General features: G+C 41.9%; 2 protein-coding genes across 3 annotated transcripts in view; both read right to left on the bottom strand.

Annotated features, from left to right (window-relative positions):
• The window catches only part of UBE2T (ubiquitin conjugating enzyme E2 T), a 135,535-nt gene that overhangs the window by 55,777 nt on the left and 61,739 nt on the right, over window positions 1–18,019 (bottom strand). The gene's annotated exons all lie outside the window — the stretch shown is intronic.
• Window positions 2,599–14,548, bottom strand: DRAM2 (DNA damage regulated autophagy modulator 2). 2 transcript variants are annotated; one of them, XM_085304124.1, is made up of 9 exons: window positions 14,453–14,548; window positions 12,785–12,974; window positions 11,796–11,953; window positions 11,036–11,103; window positions 10,326–10,465; window positions 7,629–7,806; window positions 4,575–4,657; window positions 3,364–3,456; window positions 2,599–2,946 (listed from the first exon to the last, which is right to left on the bottom strand). In XM_085304124.1, the coding sequence occupies exons 3-9, from the start codon at window positions 11,924–11,926 to the stop codon at window positions 2,839–2,841; spliced, it is 801 nt and encodes a 266-aa protein (XP_085160250.1). In that variant the 5' UTR covers window positions 11,927–11,953; window positions 12,785–12,974; window positions 14,453–14,548; the 3' UTR covers window positions 2,599–2,838. The 2 variants fall into 2 exon arrangements, with proteins under 2 accessions (XP_085160250.1, XP_085160249.1); XM_085304123.1 differs by lacking the exon at window positions 12,785–12,974.

Below are 18,019 nucleotides of genomic sequence, written 5' to 3'. Positions count from 1 at the left end.
GATCACGTTAGAGATCTTTTAGGCAAACTTGACACCCACAGATGATGGGATGCACCCATGAGTGCTGAGGGAGCTCGCAGATGTTATTGCTAGACCATCATCTTTGAAAGGTCATGGAGAATAGGAGAAGTGCCTGAAGACTGGGAGAGAGCCAATGTTGCTCCAGTCTTCAAAAAGTGGCAAGAAGGAGCACCCAGGAAACTACAGGCCAGTCAGCCTCACCTTGATCCCTGGAAAGATGATGGAACAGCTCATTCTGGATGTCATCTCTAAGCATGTGGAGGAAAAGAAGGTGATCAGGAGTAGCCAGCATGGATTCACCAAGGGGAAATCCTGCTTAACCAATCTGATAGCCTTTTAGGATGGAATGACTGGCTGGGTAGTTGGGGGGAGAGCATTGGATGTTGTCTACCTTGACTCCAAGTCTTTTGACACTATCTCCCATGACATCCTCCTAGAGAAGCTCAGGAAGTGTGGGTTAGATGAGTGGACAGTGAGGTGGATTGAGGACTGGCTGAATGGCAGAGCTCAGAGGGTTGTGATCAGTGGTGCAGAGTCTAGTTGGAAGCCTGCAGTTAGCAGTATCCTCCAGGGCTCAGTCCTGGGCCCAGTCTTGTTCCACTTGGTCATCAATGATGTGGATGATCAGCAAGTTTGCTGATGATATCAAGCTGGGAGGAATGGCTGATACMCCTGAGGGCTGTGCTGCCATTCAGAGAGATCTGGGCATGCTGGAGAGCTAGGGGGAGAGGCATAAAGTTCAACAAAGGGAAGTGCAGGGCCTTRCACACAGGGAGGAGTAACCCCATGCACCAGTACAGTTTGGGAGTTGACCTGTTGGAAAGTAGCTCTGCAGAGAAGGACCTGGGAGTCCTGGTGGACAAGTTAACCATGAGCCAACAGTGTGCCCTTGTGGCCAACAAGGTCAATGGTCTCCTGGGGTACATTAGGAAGGGTGCTGCCAGCAGGTCCAGGGAGGTGGTCCTCTCCCTCTGCKCAGCCCTGGTGAGGTCTCATCTTGAGTACTATGTCCAGTTCTGGGCTCCCCAGCACAAGAGATGTGGAGCTATTGGAGAGAACCCAGTGTAGGGCTATGAAGATGGTTAGGGAGGGCTGGAGCCTCTCCTATATGAGGAACAGCTGTGAGAGCTGGGCCTGTTTAGCCTGGGGAAGAGAAGACTGAGGGGGGAATCTTATCAATGTCTACAAACATCTTAATGGAGGGTGTCAAGACTCTTTCTGATGGTGCCCAGCAACAGGACAAGAGGAAATGGACACAAGCTGGAACAGGAAGTTCCACCTGAATAAGGAAAAACCATCCTTACTATGAGGGCGACAGAGCACTGGAACAGGTTGCCCAGAGAGGTTGTGGAGTGTCCTTCTCTGGAGGTATTCAAAATGCACCTGGATGCAATCCTGTCTAACATGCTCTAGGTGACTCTGCTGGAGCAGAGGGATTGGACTAGATGATCTCTGGAGGTCCCTTCCAACCTCAACCATTCTGTGATTCTTTGGTTATTGCTATTAAATAGGGCTTAGGGACAGCTGTTGCTTTTGTACTCTGTAGGTCTGTGTGTAGTCAAATAATTAATCCTTTACTTTGGTAGAACTGGATCAAGTATGTTTTAAGGCTTCTGGCATGGGCTTGATATGGGAGTATACAGGTGTGGGAGAGTGTTCCTGTGGGGGGGGAAAAAAACAGCATAAACACTGACACATGGAGCATCTAGTACTGAAAGCTTTGTGGAGCTCAACATCTGGAAAGCACACTGACAAGCCCCAAGAGCAGCGTAGGGGCTGGCAGCACCATGTATGACATCTTCTCGAAGCTGCAAGAGGAATCAGCAGATGTCTCATGGGTTGGTGACTGTCTTGTGCAAGTATTAGGGACATCAATTCTACAAGGACATATATCACGCTGCGCTCAGTTTGGAGCTGGTTCTTCCTCCTTCCCTCTAGAACCTGAGTTGAATGAGTGGGATGAGTGCTGTGCACTCTGAATCTTCCTAAACCCGAGCTGTGAGGACATACTGAACATGAACTCTTGGACAGAACTGTCCCTCAGCTCATACAGTTTCAGGTGGAGCAAGAGAAAGAAGAACGACTTTGGATTAGAGCAATTTTACCCTGGAGCAACCTGTTCAGGTCRCTATTTCCACTGACACTCCTTGTGACTCCTCTCCTGGAGATAACAGACATCAGAGCTGGAGCATGGCAAGGAGTCGCACCCCCTTGCTAAGACCCCTTGCAGCAAGAAGGGGAGCTGCTCAAGCAACTACTACCTAACTACTACCTCTCGTCTAGAGGAAATCGTGGAGTAAAGAGAGGACTTCCCTCATGGGTGGCTGGAGTTGGCTTTGGTGTCCTTCAGCTGTTTGCAGAGATTTTCAGCTCTGGCATAGTGTGCGCATCATGAGTGCCACAAGCATGGGAAGGATGACATTGGAGAGCAGCTCTAGGCTGAACTTGAGTGCTCGACACATCCAAAAGGCCTTGGCTTAAGGAATGCAGGAGAGACCAGGGCAAAGGGCTGAGAAGGATTAGTTCTGTGCTGTTGCGTTCTCATTGGGTATAGGGGAAGTGATGAGGAGATGCAACTTTTTAATAACCTTCATTTAATTCTTTCATGACATCTGCATGTGTAGAAATGTTACAGGTTTGTTTACAATACTGATAACACTTGCATGGCTGAGTGGGTAGTGGGTCAATAGCAAAGCCATTTATGTCAAGTTGAATACAATCACTTCCTATTTTTATACAAAATAAATGCTTAGAAATATCATTGTTATTGCTATTAAATTCCTGAGTTATGTTGAGAACATGTTCTCTTCAACTTCATTAGATACTCCCTGCTACCAGCAGCGTCTGTTCATCAGTCATAAAGCTCTGCGGTGCATTATAAAGGGTTTGTCCATGAAGGCTAACAACTGCACGCAGGGAGATTTTCTATATAGGAAAAAGAAAAGCAAATGCAACTTAGAGGTTTGTCACTTCTTCAGCATGGGCAAATAACTTCTACAGTCAAATCAAATACCCTGAAATGCAGACCAGCTCCAGAACTATTAACCTGACTACCGAGTTGGTCTCCTAGAGTGACTCTGTAACTTGCCATGTAATTTGATGATAAATTTCCCCYGTGTCTGTGATATAGAGCTTGAATTTCAGGAAGGAGGTGATTGTGTTATTCACCGCTGTTAACACACTAGGAGCAGATCCTCCTAAGGAAGGAAGGACTGCATTTAATGCTGTTCATGCTACAGGGCTTCCAGTCCATTTAGTTTAGAAGCTGGTAAGCACAGCCCACTTGCATAATATCAGGCTATTTAGTTTGATAAAGCACTGTTTAATGTAACTTCATTTTACCTGAAAGTCACGGATATAGGTGAGGAAAAAGCTGAGAAAGGAGAATGCTAATGACCACTCTGAGACAGTACTGATGATGTGAGCTGTGTAGCCCTGTATAAAAGAAGGGAGAAAGATCACTGTGAGAAGCTCTTGAGCTTGCAATGGCACAAATAAGGTGTGTTCTGATGACATCTTGCATCCACAACTATTCTCTGTGGAAAAGTAAATTCTCTGGACTACCTGAAGTCTCTAGGAGTGAAGTACTAAATTTGGGGTGAGAATGACCAGGAAAACACCTGCTCCACACAACTGGGATCACCCTTGCCAAGAACTGAATCTCAAGTGACAGTAACTGAAGGGTCCATAAAAAAAGAGCTTGACATGGCCAGTACGAGAACCACTTTACTGAAGTACTGTCTTCCTAAAAAGATCAGGGTGCTCCCTTGGAGGTGAGCAGATTTCTGGGAAGCTCCTTGTACTTCAAAGAAGTGGGGGAAAATACTCAACTCATCCTGGAGAGTATTTTCTCCAGTAAATGTCCACCCCTCCAGCAGTGGCTGGAGGGAAGAAGGCAGGCCAGGGAGGTAGGCAGAGCTGTCAAGAAGAGCATACCTTGCCCCTCTCTTTCTGCTCCACCTGGGATCCCACTACTGTAGGATACTGGTATTATCACTTCAAAAGCAGCTATATTGTTTGTATCCTTTGACCTTTTCCTCCTAACTCCACCAGAGACTCATCCTTAGATGGGTCAGTCAGGAAGTCCTGCAACCAGCTAGCACATGCAATCCACAACTTATAGCTATAATCTAACACTGACCATCAGTCTCTGACTGGCACTGACCGCTATCTTGACAACAGGTTGAGACAGTTCAGTTACTGCCCATGAGCTTAATTTAAAATAATGCTAGGAGCTGCAAATATTTTGCTTCAGCCTGTAGTTGCATGCTGGCTTAACTGGTAAAGCTTGCTGGTCTTGTCCCATGCCAAATACTGAAAGCATAGAGCTATCTGCAACAGCAGTAAATTCCCAGATGCATTTGTTGCTGACCTTGCAAATAATGTACATGTTCCTTCACTGGAGAACCCCAAAAGTCAAGCAAATCTGCACAGTGTGGTTAGGAGCTTTAGCTTACCGAGTGTTACTTCATCTAATGAACATGTTTTACAGTGCTGAGCATGGTGCTACTCCCACGAATTTGCTTTATTTTCTCTATTCAAAAATCACTTACTTTCTCCTGAGGATCCCAGTGCAACTTTTGCACTAAATTAGTTCCATACAGGCCACTATATAAAACAACGGAGGAAATAAACACTGTAAATAAATATGTTAAGGAAGATTCAAAAGAAAGCATTAGCAACTTAGAAGTTTTAAACTCAGCTCTGGATTGTTTTAGCCTGAGGCTGCAAGGACATTTCTGCTTTTTTCTTTTTTCTTTTTTTTTTTTTTTCTCCCAAGGCCTCCTGAGCATAATGAATAGAAATGGTGATGTGAAGCAGACTGTTACACATCATTCCCTTTAGCCTGTAGATTGTTCCAACAATTACTGTCACACTAAAAAAATTAATTCCAGTCTAAAATCAATCTTTGTATTCTGGATGCTATATCTTGTTACACCTTCTTGATCAACTATAATGTCCTTATGAAAGCATTTGGACTATGATCAAATGAGAACCACACTATGCACCTCGATTTATTTTTTAAGTGGTATTTTTTCCAGTTTAATAGTGTTTGTACCTCTTTGTCTGACTGCTTTTCAACTCCTCAACTACCTTGAATTCTTGATGTGTGGATTATACTCTGGAACACCATATCATTTGAAATAGTGCCAAATACAGGGCTATTAATGTTTGTGTTTCCCTTTTAGTCCACTCAGGGCTTGATAACTTGTTTGGTACAGCAGCCAAAAAAAAAAAAGAAAAAACAAAACAAAACAAAAAAAACTCTGAGTTATTAAGAAGTTGCATTTTCAACACCTTAAAGAGGTGAAGACCTACTACACTACATCAAATGCTACTGACTTTATAAATGAAATTTACATCTTAATTAACTTCCTTAATCCTTAACGGGATTAAACATCAAAAAGCCTCCTGATGTCCAAGATTAATTCTGGTGGCGAACAAGACTGAACTTGCTGGCATATTTATGCCTTTCAGCACACAAACTTCCAAAGCGTATTAAAAATTTGATGTGAATGATCTAGGGAGCTCTTTGGTTAGTGATTTGAACACTGAATGCAAGACACCCAGTTCTGCTAATTAAAATGTCCAGTTTAAGTAGCTGCGTGTTACCTGCCTGAGATACTACTGAAATGGAAGGAATTTAATTATCGAGAAACAAAAATATCGGCTCCCACTCTCCCCTTGGTTACAGGACAGGTGACAAACTGCTTTGCCCTTCCTGTGTTGTAAATTCCGCTGTTTCAGTCCAGCAGTGCATCTGCGATTATTAGGATTCCTTCTGTCCTCTGGTACCAGATACAACCATTTCACCCATGGCCACAGATTTCTTCCTCTTACCTTCTTTCCTGAATACATCTAGAGCTGCTAATGTAGAAAATACTCTGACTACTCTTTCCTTCCACTTTTACAGCTGTCTTCACTTCCCTCTAATATTGGTTAGACCACACTGGTTTGAAAACTCTGTAGACTTTGGGCTTGCAGCTTGCTTTCTGGCATTTGTAAAAGGCTCTTAACTTTCATCTAGTTCATATTGTTCCATTTTAAAGTCTTCTTCTATTGTGTTTAGCTCCTAATTGTTCAAAGTTGAAAGGCGTGTTCTCGTCTGGCACCCAAAATGGCCAACTTGATGCAGGCTGTAATCTGTTTGGAAAAAGGAGAACTATAAAACATTACAACTTTAATTTCATGCTACCATGTAATTCTGCAACTAACTTCCTGTTACTGTCTTCAGTATTGAAATTCCCCACTGGACTAAACAGACTTTGAGTTAGGACTATCAACTGGCTCTTCAGTGGTTCAGGACCAGATACGATATTTCTACTGCAGATTGAAATTCTCTGAAGTCACATGGATAACTTCCTTATTCTGTATCAAGAGACCTCAGTAGGTAAAGATTCTTTTCTCTTCTTTATGCCTAACTGCCAATGCCCAAACTATCACTTCTTGTCTGACTGGAGCAGATTATATAATTTTATAGTAGCATCTATGGGAGCTCAGTGATCAGATAGACTCTCTGCCAATGGGAAACTGTGTGTGTGGTTTAGTGTTGGTTTTGGCTGTCAGCCTAGAAATAAGTGGAATTGGTGGGGATTAAATAGATGGCCTTGATTCAGTTACAGAAAGACAGCATCTAGCAATGTTTTTGGACTTGCGCCTTTGGAATGTAAATTCCAATTCTTAAGTTTGATAGTCCTGTTTGACACAAAAAAATACAATGTTTAACAGAGATACTGCTGTGGTTCAGTTTCCTGATATTAAATGACTCTGGACAGAAAAAGGGTCCTCATTCTGGAGAGATTTGCCCACATTTCTTTAAAACCTGCAGCTACTTCCAGCACTCGAGAAATGACAATTTTGGGACTTGATGGATTCCAGAGTCAAGGAAAGGTTATAGGGAATGCCTGTCAGAAATTTCTTGTCTGTTGAACTACAGGATGTGCAGGGAAGAGATCAGAGGTCAAATTCCACTTCTGACTCATCCTTGGCAGAACACGCCAGAGTTTCTCCTAAGCAGTCTTGAGGCCAAAGGTGTTACAGATAAATGCTWGCACTTTAAAGCTCCTCTGGAAGCCATCTGGCACAGTGCATCACTAACGCGCACTGATAGATTAATGGTATTTTCTTTTCTGCTATGTTTGTACTTCTCATTTTTCTACAAAAAATGCTGTAGCATTCACACCGCCAAAGAACAGAGACACTCATTTCTCGTTTGTTTTTTCCCACTAAACCCACCTGTCTCAAGCACAATTCTTTCTCCCCATCTTCGATAATCTACAGTCAAGACTCCTTGCAGTAAATTCTTATTTTGTCATTTTCACTCCTTTGTGTGCATGGGCAGGAAAGAGAAGGGTTAACCATCCCTCTTGTCTTTTACTAGCCAGACTCACTACTGAGCTTAACCTGAGGATTCCTTTTATGCTAAAGTTCCCAGGTAGCAACACAGAATATGACTACATATTACAATACAAGCTGTATATCTAAAGATGGCAGGCTATCTGTGGCATATTTTTTTCATACTGGCAAATTTAAACTAACTTATTTGCAAATACTATTGTGTGTAAAAGTTGTTCTATTTGGCAGTCACACTTCAGAGCAAAGGATACTGCTGGCAATGCTTGAACTACACCAGAGCAACACTGTCAGTCGGATCCAAAAGATGTCTTTGCTGTGAACTTCTGGCTGCATCAGATAGGATAGGATGGTCTGAACAAGCATATAAATGGCCCCTACTCCAAATGTCAGGCAGGCTCCAATCACATGTATGTAGTATAGAATACATTTCTAGGGAAAGAAAGTATTACTAATACATAACCTGTTTTAATTTTAAACTCAGACAACACCTTTTCTTTTGTAAACATTTGTTTGGGACTCTACCCGCTCAATTATCTTCTTGCAACTGAAGCTAAGCAGTTTTGGAACGTGTCAGTACTTAAGATGTTTTCTTGAAAACCCCACATAGAGCGAGCTAGAAGCCAGCACCTACTAGCCCTCTATATTGCTGCTTTTGATAAGTTCTTATGGCTGAGTTAGAGCTCACAACTGTATCTTAACCACAGGAATTTATAAAAGCTGCTCTCATCAGCTATATTCAAAGAAAAACAGATGGTAACACAGAAACTGGATGACGGAATCCCTGCAGTTGGGCAGGTAAGAAGGGTTATGACAGGCTATCTACTGAGCTTTTCCATCTCAGGAATTTGAACGTTTATGAAGGATAACATAATGCAAGAGAAACACAACACACAATCTTGCCCCCCAAAATGATGTGAAAAATGAAAYAGTTAGGCTTAGTCCTTTTCTGAATTGCTCAAGTTTGAATATACTTTGTTTCTCAAGCTAATATATTTGAATATTCAAAGAGAACAAGGTTGAAACAGAAATTAATATTTTTCAATTAAACCTCCCCCCAAATTTTAGGAAAATCAAATGTCAACTAGTAAAAATTCTTAAAACTAGAAATGACTCCAGCAAAAACAACCAAACTCACAATCTCTGCCATCAAAAATCAGAGTGCATTCAGTCTGTTCCTCTAATCACTGACTGGGCACAGTACTGAAAAGCAGAAAATTAAGTGCACCTTGACAGTTGTGCCTCATTGTACTCCCAATCCTGCAGGTGATCATTTTATGCCTTAAAGGAAGAGATTATCTATGTATTTTACCGAGTAACTTCTAATATCAGGAATCAGTCATGTTTTCTTCACAATCTGAACGTGCACCTTACAGAGCACAAATGCAGTTTAACGTACACCCACAGCAGTACAACAAAGATGGAAATTTAAATTGTATTTATGCTGTCAGCTAACAGCCAAAGGTGTGTGCTCTGAAAGCATGGGCTGTTCAGTGATTAGGCTTCAACAGAGAGACGTCTTTGTCCTGTATGAAAGGGAAATAGCCATAGCTAGAATAGAGCAGTTGCATTGGCTCAAAAATCAAAATCCTTGTGAGTATGAGCCCTGTGCCGTTGCATTTACTCCCAGCCAGTGAGAACTGTTTGGAGCAATTTGTCCTCCATGTTCATCTTCACACATGTTTTTTCATGTTTTGGTTGTCTCCATATCTAGTGGGCTTCAGGGATTTTTAGCTCCTTTTACCTCTGGAATGGCCCCAACAGAGCCTGAACGCCACTGAGAAATGCTAGCACATCACTGACAACTTTTGTGTTGCTCAAGATTAAATGTCATACAAACTGGCTAAGAAATTAACCTATATTTTTGATTATCTGGGAATCTACAAAAAATAGACATACCCTCTTCTAATCAGTGGTGGAAGCAAATTATGGCGCAGAACACAACTTGGATCCTCTCACTTGGCAGAGGAGACTCTGTGACCCTGGCTACCTCTAGGGCTATAGAAAAGCAAACTGACCGAAGTCTCCAAGACAGGCAAAGATCAATGTGCTGAGCTTCCTAAAATGGGGTATTGAAGCAATGAAGACCTGTGCTATTAGGAAAAGGGAAGTGAGTAAGGTAGAGCTTTCCTTGCTGCTCTCTGCTTCTAATCCTGGCCCTGATCCAACAGGTGCCGCTGCGGCCTCTAGCAGCCAAAGGTACTGCCACAGACCCCTGAAAAAAATCCATCTGATAATTACTATGACGAGGCTGGTAGCTGCACAACTTTCTTGCGTGTAACAACCATTGAGGCTAAATGTAGCCCTGCTGATGGTGTRAGTATTTGAGAGTATCAGGTTTTTGGAAAAACAAACAAAAATAGTATTGTAGAGAAAAAATAAAAAAAATAAGATACTGGGAGGCAGAATTTCAACAGCTGACTGAGACTGGAGTAAGTTTTGACTGATTGGAGTAGGCTGACTGAGAACTGTGTAGGTTTTGAAGGAAAATATACTGAAGAGGCTAGATTTTTTAGAGCTAGACTTTTTGTGGTGTCAGCTGTTTTTGTTGGTGTTATTTCTGGTTATAAAAATTTTCTAATATTTGACATTTCTTTTGAATCAAAATACACTATACTTTATTTGTGGTCTTTTAATCTGGAACTAAGACTTTTAAATRTTCTGTGAGAAGGAGAAGGAAGATGTTTGCTTTCTGGAAAAGTTTTTAATAATGTTTTGAAACTTCATGAATGGCTGCTGATTAGTCTCAATGGATAAAGCAAGTAAGAAATGTGTAAGAAATTCCATATTGAAACTTCAAATTTCTACCAGTTTTTTGTAGGGAAATTCACAAAAAAACAGGTTCTCCGCCAAAAGTTTTGCTTTGAGCCAACCTCCCATATCTTATCAGATATCTCAGTAAACAAATAGAATTCTGGACAGCTTCAGGAAACTGCAAACAAAGCACAAACCTGGAAATTTGCAATAATGCAAAGTCCAAAACAGCTCATCAGTCCTAGTGTAAGGCCAATCTTATTAAGCTTGGTGATCTTGGATTTTTCTGGATTCAGAGCATGGACTTGCTTATAACGGACATACATGGTAGCCATACCTATGAATGAAGAAACCAARTGAGCTGATAATCAGCAGACTGTCCTTTTTAACTGGAAAGATRCTGAGTGTCAAAGGCAATAATTTAAAACACAAATGCTATGTTATTGCACAATGAAATAGAAAGCTGAGAACTTGGAAGTCAAAACTGAAATAGTATAATAATAAAAAAATAAACTCACTAGATTTTTCTGATATCTTTCATGTGAAAGACATACTAGGTTGTTCCTCCCCGTCCCCCTATAACTACAGCACAATTAAAGTGGACTGASTGCCTTAAACTTGCATTTCTATTTCTTTTACCAGTCTGGGTTTTGTTTGAATGCATTTTTGGCCTTCTGGAATCTGGAACTGTCATGCTGGCTTTGTGGATAACATCCCTGCGATATGCCTTCCTCTCAATTACTTCAGAGTATTAACATAGTTTACTTAGAATTTGGCTTTTGACTGAGAGTTATGGGCTGTTTAATGATCTGAATATGGAAATAGTTTAAAATAGTGTCCATTTGTTTAAAATAGTGTGYGTTCCAGAACTGCTTACAGTTCACAAAGGACAACTTTCTATACTCACCCATGAAAGCTGAAATATTTAGCATGATCCCAAATAAGCATCTTTCAGGAGGTATTGTCCCTGTATCACTGGAAGAAAAAGACAGTGATCTCCRTCTATACTAAAAATACTTGCAACACATCTTTATTTCAGGCTACAAAGAAACTGTAAGAAAGAAGTTTGCAAAATCCTTGCAGTTATTTTTCACTGAATTTTTCATGACTTAAGCTCTACTGTGCTAGTTTCAARAGCTGTAGAAATAAGCATGGTAAGGACAGGCTATTCTTAGAAAAAGGAATGAACATACTTGGTATAACTAACTATTCCTTTTATATTTATCTTAATTCCACGTAAAAGGTGAATAGAGAGTACTAAAATTGGAAAATGAACTTGGAAAAGTGAAAGACCAAAATTAAGGTCATATGTGCAACCTTACTGCCATCCAGTCAGAAATGTAGACTACAGTATAGATTTACTGATGAAACCAAGCTTGATGACAGCAAGAAGCTTTATTACAATCAGAGGGCTGGAGATGTACCCCCAATTTTTTCATTCACCATCATTTTAAGGATGTATTCACAGAGCCACAACAACTTAAAGGTTAAATATTTGTGTAAAAATAGGTAGCTTTGACTATAATTACTGGTTGTTTATATGTGTATATCTTTAATTAAAAAAAAACACCTGTTGTTTAAAGTTTGGAGTTGGAGAAGAATTAGCACGAGAGGGCAACTCAATATTTAGATACAGGTAACAATGCAATTGTATGAACTTTACTGACCTGATGTAGGGTACCAAAGGGTCGACATGGTGTAGGATGATTGCAGTAATGTAAGAAAATATAAAAGATGCAGCAGACCACACAACCAAAACCACAGGCAAGAACGAGAGGCCTTGCTGAAACCACCACATTTCAGTGTTATCTTCTCACTCCAAACACTGAGGAATCAAATACATAARTTTACTAAGATTCATCTCAAAATTGTTGCTTTTCTTGAGGCAAGCTRTCTATTCACAGTATGCAGTTGCCARTGATGACTCTTCACTACAAAGGTTATGTTGGGATGAAATGGATTTGATGTTGCTCTCAGTTTTGTCCTCCAAACCTGAAGTGGCCACTTGACTTCACAGCACAGACGCAATCATAAATAAGCAGAAATCACATCTGGAAATGTTCGTCCTGAAACTCTTAGATCATTAGAAAAAAATCAACAGTGTCACTTTACTGTATGTCTCACCATTTGTTGCTGCCAGAAGAAGGTCAAGTGGGTCACWCTGAATAATTTACTCCATTTTCTTCTTAACCTGGTGTCGTAACACCATGTTAAAATTAGTAAGCCTGACAGAAAAGGAAACACTAATAGAGAATATGTCCAAATAGTGACAGTTTAATTGACAGTGGCTGCTGCCGAGCATCTAACTTCCATTAACAAAAAACTGGGCAGACACGGAAGAAAAATGACCTAAAATTACATAAATATTTGCACTCATCTAGTGCCTGTCATACTGTGCAACTAACATCTGTTATAAGTGTTACTCAAATAAGCTCACATATCTATAAGCAAAAGCTGGCTGCTACCAGCCACACTTTCAAATTCAAGGACTACCTATGCCTGGTGGACAGCAGCTACCATGCTTTTACAGATGGGAGAAGTTCCATTTACAATGGAGTTAAACAGCTAACTTCATATGCTACCCAGTTTTGTAAGTCCCAGCCTGACAACAAATCTATGCTTCTACAGCTGGTTCTATCTCAGCAATAACATGYACCTGTGTCACCTTGGCATGATCACATAGAAAAAACTGTGGCTCTTCTGTACTCTTGTTGCTGGAGGGATGCAATTTTCTATTGGCTTGAAATACAAAGCTCAGCAGAATTTATTTGTCCCAATTCCTATGCTTGGGCCTGTGTTTTACCCACACAATGATACTCTTCTGATAGAATTCCCTTTAATTCTCCCTGGTGAGAAAAGGGTGCAGAAACTGTTTAAACATGGTGAAACTGGAGACYGAATAGAACACAAAACAGTGAAAAGGAGAAGAATGATCAGTAAAGAGCATCTATCCAAGGGCATCAAGACAAAGATGAAACAACAATATGTGAGAAAAGCAAAATTCTACTTGGAGAGAAAAAAGGAACGAGTGCAGTACTGAGAGGATTTGAGGTTGATATTGCTTACAGTGTGAATGTGAGACTGAAAGAAAGGAGAAAGAGAAAAGCAAAAAAGATACAKGAAGCCTGAAGACTAAGGAATCTAACAGGAAGAAAAAAGAATTTAAAACAAAAGAGGGTGAATCCTGCAAAAGATCAAAGCTGATCACCTCCTTCCATCTTGCTCTGGAGATTTCAATGATCTTTGGATATGGACTAACTGCACATTGCAGATTATTTGGTCACCAGCAGTCATTTGCTTTCCATAGCATATCATCTTGCTGACCTCTTACAGTGTGTGTTTCTAGGGGAGCTTGCAGAAGGCAAATTTGGTGGATTCACCACATAATGCCTAACAGTCAGTACCCCTTGCTCATTTACCAGAAATTGGTCGCTTGCTCTGGTGCTTGTGCTCTTCCTAATCTCGAATATTAGCGATTCTAACAATAACAAATGAGCTCTGGAATGACTCTGCAATATGATGAAAGCCAGCTCTGTTACTAACAACTCCATAGAATCATAGAATCAGTAATGTTGGAAGGGACCTCTGGAGATCATCTAGTCCAATATCCCTGCTCAGTAGGGTCACCTAGAGCATGTTAGACAGGGTTGCATCCAGGCGGGCCTTGAATATCTCCAGAGAAGGAGACTCCACAACCTCTCTGGGCAACCTGTTCCAGTGCTCCATCACTCTCACAGTGAAGAAAGTCCCCCTCACAGTCAGGCAGAACTTCCTTTGGTTCAATTTCTGCCCATTGCCTCTTGTCCTGTCGCATGGGAMAACTGAAAAGAGTTAGTCCCCGTCAAAAAGAACATACAGATTATATCTTTATAAACTTACAGGTTCAGCTGCTTGTAAGAAAGATATTAGGTAGCAGGCAAAGGTATTTAACAGGAGATAGAGTRAATAAGAACAAAATGATTAAAGTTGCTTAATTTCTGACCTTTAAGATTTAATTTTTAAGGTATGCGTAACATAACATTCGCCTTTTAATGCTGACTTTCATTTTAAGACTGTAACGCAGTAAAAATAATAATGAACTTAATTTCACAATAATATTTCTTGTATGAGTAAACTGGTAATCTGTATGAAAGAGAAATACATATTTTACCTAGCATTATCCATTACAGATGTGTATCCCTGAGAATGTTACCTCAAAGATCCTAAGGGTCAGTCTGATACTTAAACTTTATTTTTCCTTTAACATTTAAAAGGTAGTAGTGTATTAGCTTTTCTTAACTAATATATTTTTGCCCCCCAAAAAGCATAACAATATGCCACATACCTGAGAATAATGATATTGAAGAGAAATGTCACCTCAAGGGAAAKCCAATGTCATTTTTCTGCTGAAGTTCCCCACTCCCTTCATTTCTTTTCTAAATCTTTGAGATATAAAAGAAAATAATCAAGYCATGACATACTTCTATACCTTTTACTCTACACTATTTGTTCTTTATCTGCTATTAGCCATTGCCACTGACAGAACAGCGGTTTAGGTGGACCTTTGTCTTTACTCAAAATGGCAGTTCCTACGTTCCAAGTGGTTTAAGAAATGAAATGCAGTTTTTGCTTAAATATATATACTCATATATGGTGAGATGACAGAAAAACAGAAAAAAGGAGATGTTTAAGATTTTCAGATCCAGACAACTTGTCTATACCAACAAATTTAACTTGAAATGAGAAGCTTACAAGAAAAAATTAAATGCAACTGTTTTAATACCATTAAAACCAGTGCCTATGATCTTCACTTTCACCCAACGTGATGCTGGTGCCACACTAAATATATGGCAAGATAGGTGCTGAAGCATACTAGAATGTAACTTGAATTCAGTCTCCCCACAACAGGAGTCCCACATATTTGTATCCGCTTCATATGAGTGACTGCCAATTTCACACAACAGAGATGTCACAAGAGAKGAGATACTGTGCTGCATTCTTGAGGGCTGGTGATATTTATAAGCTTGCAGAGATGTTTGCAGTGTCTAGGTGCTGTGCAGATGCAGCTCTGGGGTACCACTGCTACGCAKATGCAATAGGACTGAAGCTATGCTGGGGATAGGCTCACAGACGAAGCAGATTCTCTATATCCTGGACTATTTGCATGTATATACTGATAAACTAATCTGGACTAAGGTGGGGGAAGTAAAGCAGAACAGCTATTCCSAGTTGCCCACCTGGAAATCATTTTTATTACTTGATAAATATATCCACACAGGCACTTGGTCAGCAGTGTCTATTCTGGAGCAAGCTTTGCTGCACACAAGCCCTCAGTTAATTAAGATTCAGTATCTTTCCACAAGCTATCCTGTTACTCAGCCAGAAGCTATAGTCTGGACACAAATCATGAGTGTTTGCATGTGCTCGGGTGTAAATGGCAGTGTGGTAGCTTCAATTGCAATCTGAGTGCTTTGGTGAGGCACAACCTCTTAACCTGAGTATAGCTGCAGGCTGATACATCCAAACAGCATGGCGATTAGAGCTGGTTTGTGCTCAGCCAGAAAATTGTAGCTCCTGTCCTCTCTTACTTTCAGATTCATACACCCCAGACAAAATCTCCTTATGCTTGAAACTGTTTCCTAAGTTTTGTTCACAAAACGCTCTCTCTGGCAGGACAAAATTCTCTTGGAATTTCCTAGCTGGATAGACCTCAGCTATAATTAACACCTCATCCTGTCCTATTGCTTTTGACAGTAAAAAGCAAAACAAAATATACTCAGCCTCTTTGTTTTTTCACAAGATCCTTTGCCAACTGATTACATAATAGCAATGGCTGGCCTCTCTTTTCAATATAAGTAAACATTTTCTTTAACATTTATCCTGATCTGTAGATATTTTTGTGTCCTAAGCAGTTTTGAAACCAYAGATTCATTTCCAGTGATCTTTCTTGTGAGATAGACATTATCAATTCGTTATCAAGAGCAAGTCAAGGAAGTGCTTCAAATGCAAAGACTGTAAATYTGAGTAGTCCTGCTACACAGGAAGCGTATAGCAGCATTCTGCACACCCTTGAATATGAGGAATAGAAACTACAGAAGATGTAACAAAAATGTTTCTATATGTGGTTGCTCAGATGAGCAACAGAAAAAGGTGCCTCAACCTGCCTCTTTCCTGCCTTCTTCTCTGCTCCCAGGCAGAGACAAAACCATACTAARGGACACTCCTTTTTTCTCCAGCAAAATAATGCAACAGACACTGCTGAAGAAATAAGACAAAATAATTTGCTGCATGCATTCCTAAGTGAGCACAAAGGTTGGATGAGGGTGAGTCATAAACAGACTGAATGTGCTCATTTGTGTAACATATTGTTAGGGTCAAACTGATAACAACGGTTAAAGGTTGCTAATCCTCAAAGGACTAAAAGWAAGAAAGTAGGAAATGTCAGCTTTGTTGTTCCCATTGCAGTGTAATGACAGGCAATTCCTTTTGAGTCTTTTATGGTACTGACATAAAAAAAGTTTAAGACAGAGATGGTAAAAAATCTTTTGGATGTGAGGATCAGCTTCCAGAGGAGTGAAATGAGGCTTTTTATCACCTTGCATGCCCCCTCCTACCCAGAATGGCATGGTACCAAACCAAACAGAGCCAGGCACAAGATACCATGATGTAAGGGGTGTACCAATGCCTGCTTTTAGAAACGTGACACACAGTGATACTGCCCAGTTGCTACAACTGACCGAGGAGCTCAGGGCCCAGGATGAATGCATGCTACCTGTCAGTCTGACCTGTCTAACCAGAGAAGAGTAGCTAAAAATACGTGAGTATCTAGAAGCAGAGCAAGGAAAGAGTTTCCCATATTACAGCAGGGGATCAAAGCTGCTGCAAGGTCACAGAGACTGTGCAGGTGCCTGTTACGCTGGGCCAGCTCAGAGAAGGAGAAAGGGAAGAAGGGAGAGGGAAAGTGAAGACCAGGACAGAGAGAAGGTTTAAGAGAGGAGCTGGGCAGGAAGRAGAAGGAACGGAGGAGAAAATGGAGGTGCAAGGGAGAGGCCTGGGGGCAGGGGCCTRGGTGCAGGGAGGTAACGGGGTGAGATGGCAGAAGGGACAGGGGGCTTGAAGGGAGTGCTAGGGAGCCGATCAGTGACTGGGGGGTCACTATGGCTATAGGGGGACACTGGGGAGGGTGGCCAGGGTGTCTTTAAGAGTCATACGGTGTCACTGGAAGGTGGGGAGGGTGACCGAGGAGGTCATGGGGAGGACAAGGGACACCGGGTAAACAAAACTGGCTGATCTCCAAACATCCCTTCTGAACCTTGACTGAGTCTGTAACCTAGAAGGTCCCTGAGGAGTGACCAGGGAGGTCAAAGGACACCAGGAGGGTCCCTGARGGGTGACTTGAGTGGGTGTGGGGGACTGGGAAGTCAAGGGACACTGCGGGTCTCCCAGAGGGGTAACTGGGGAGGTGAAGCAATGTGTGGGCAGCCAGCAGGAGRCCAAGAGACCCCTCGGGCACCTCTGAGGGGCGACCACGACGCCAAGAGACTCCGGGAGGCAACCTGAGGGGTGACCGGGAGGCCGTGGGCACCGGGAGGACCCCTGAGGGGTGGCTGGGGAGGCCAAGTGACACCAGGAAGGCCCTTGAGGGGTGGCCGGGGAGGCCAGGTGACACCGGGAAGGCCCTTGAGGGGTGGCCGGGGAGGCCAGGTGACACCGGGAAGGCCCTTGAGGGGTGGCCGGGGAGGCCAGGTGACACCGGGAGGCTCCCTGCGGGGTGACCGGGAGGCCGTGGGCACCGGGGGGACTCCTGCGGGGTGGCAGGGGAGGCCAGGTGACACCGGGAGGCTCCCTGAGGGGTGGCCGGGGAGGCCAGGTGACACCAGGAAGGCCCTTGAGGGGTGGCCGGGGAGGCCAG

The sequence above is a fragment of the Rhea americana genome, unplaced genomic scaffold (genome assembly GCF_003343005.1).
Source record: "Rhea americana isolate MKP2758 unplaced genomic scaffold, rheAme1 scaffold_203, whole genome shotgun sequence".
NCBI classification, from domain to species: Eukaryota; Metazoa; Chordata; class Aves; order Rheiformes; family Rheidae; genus Rhea; species Rhea americana.
Note: the sequence above shows the minus strand (reverse complement) of the source record. Positions and strands in the feature narration are given on the sequence as shown.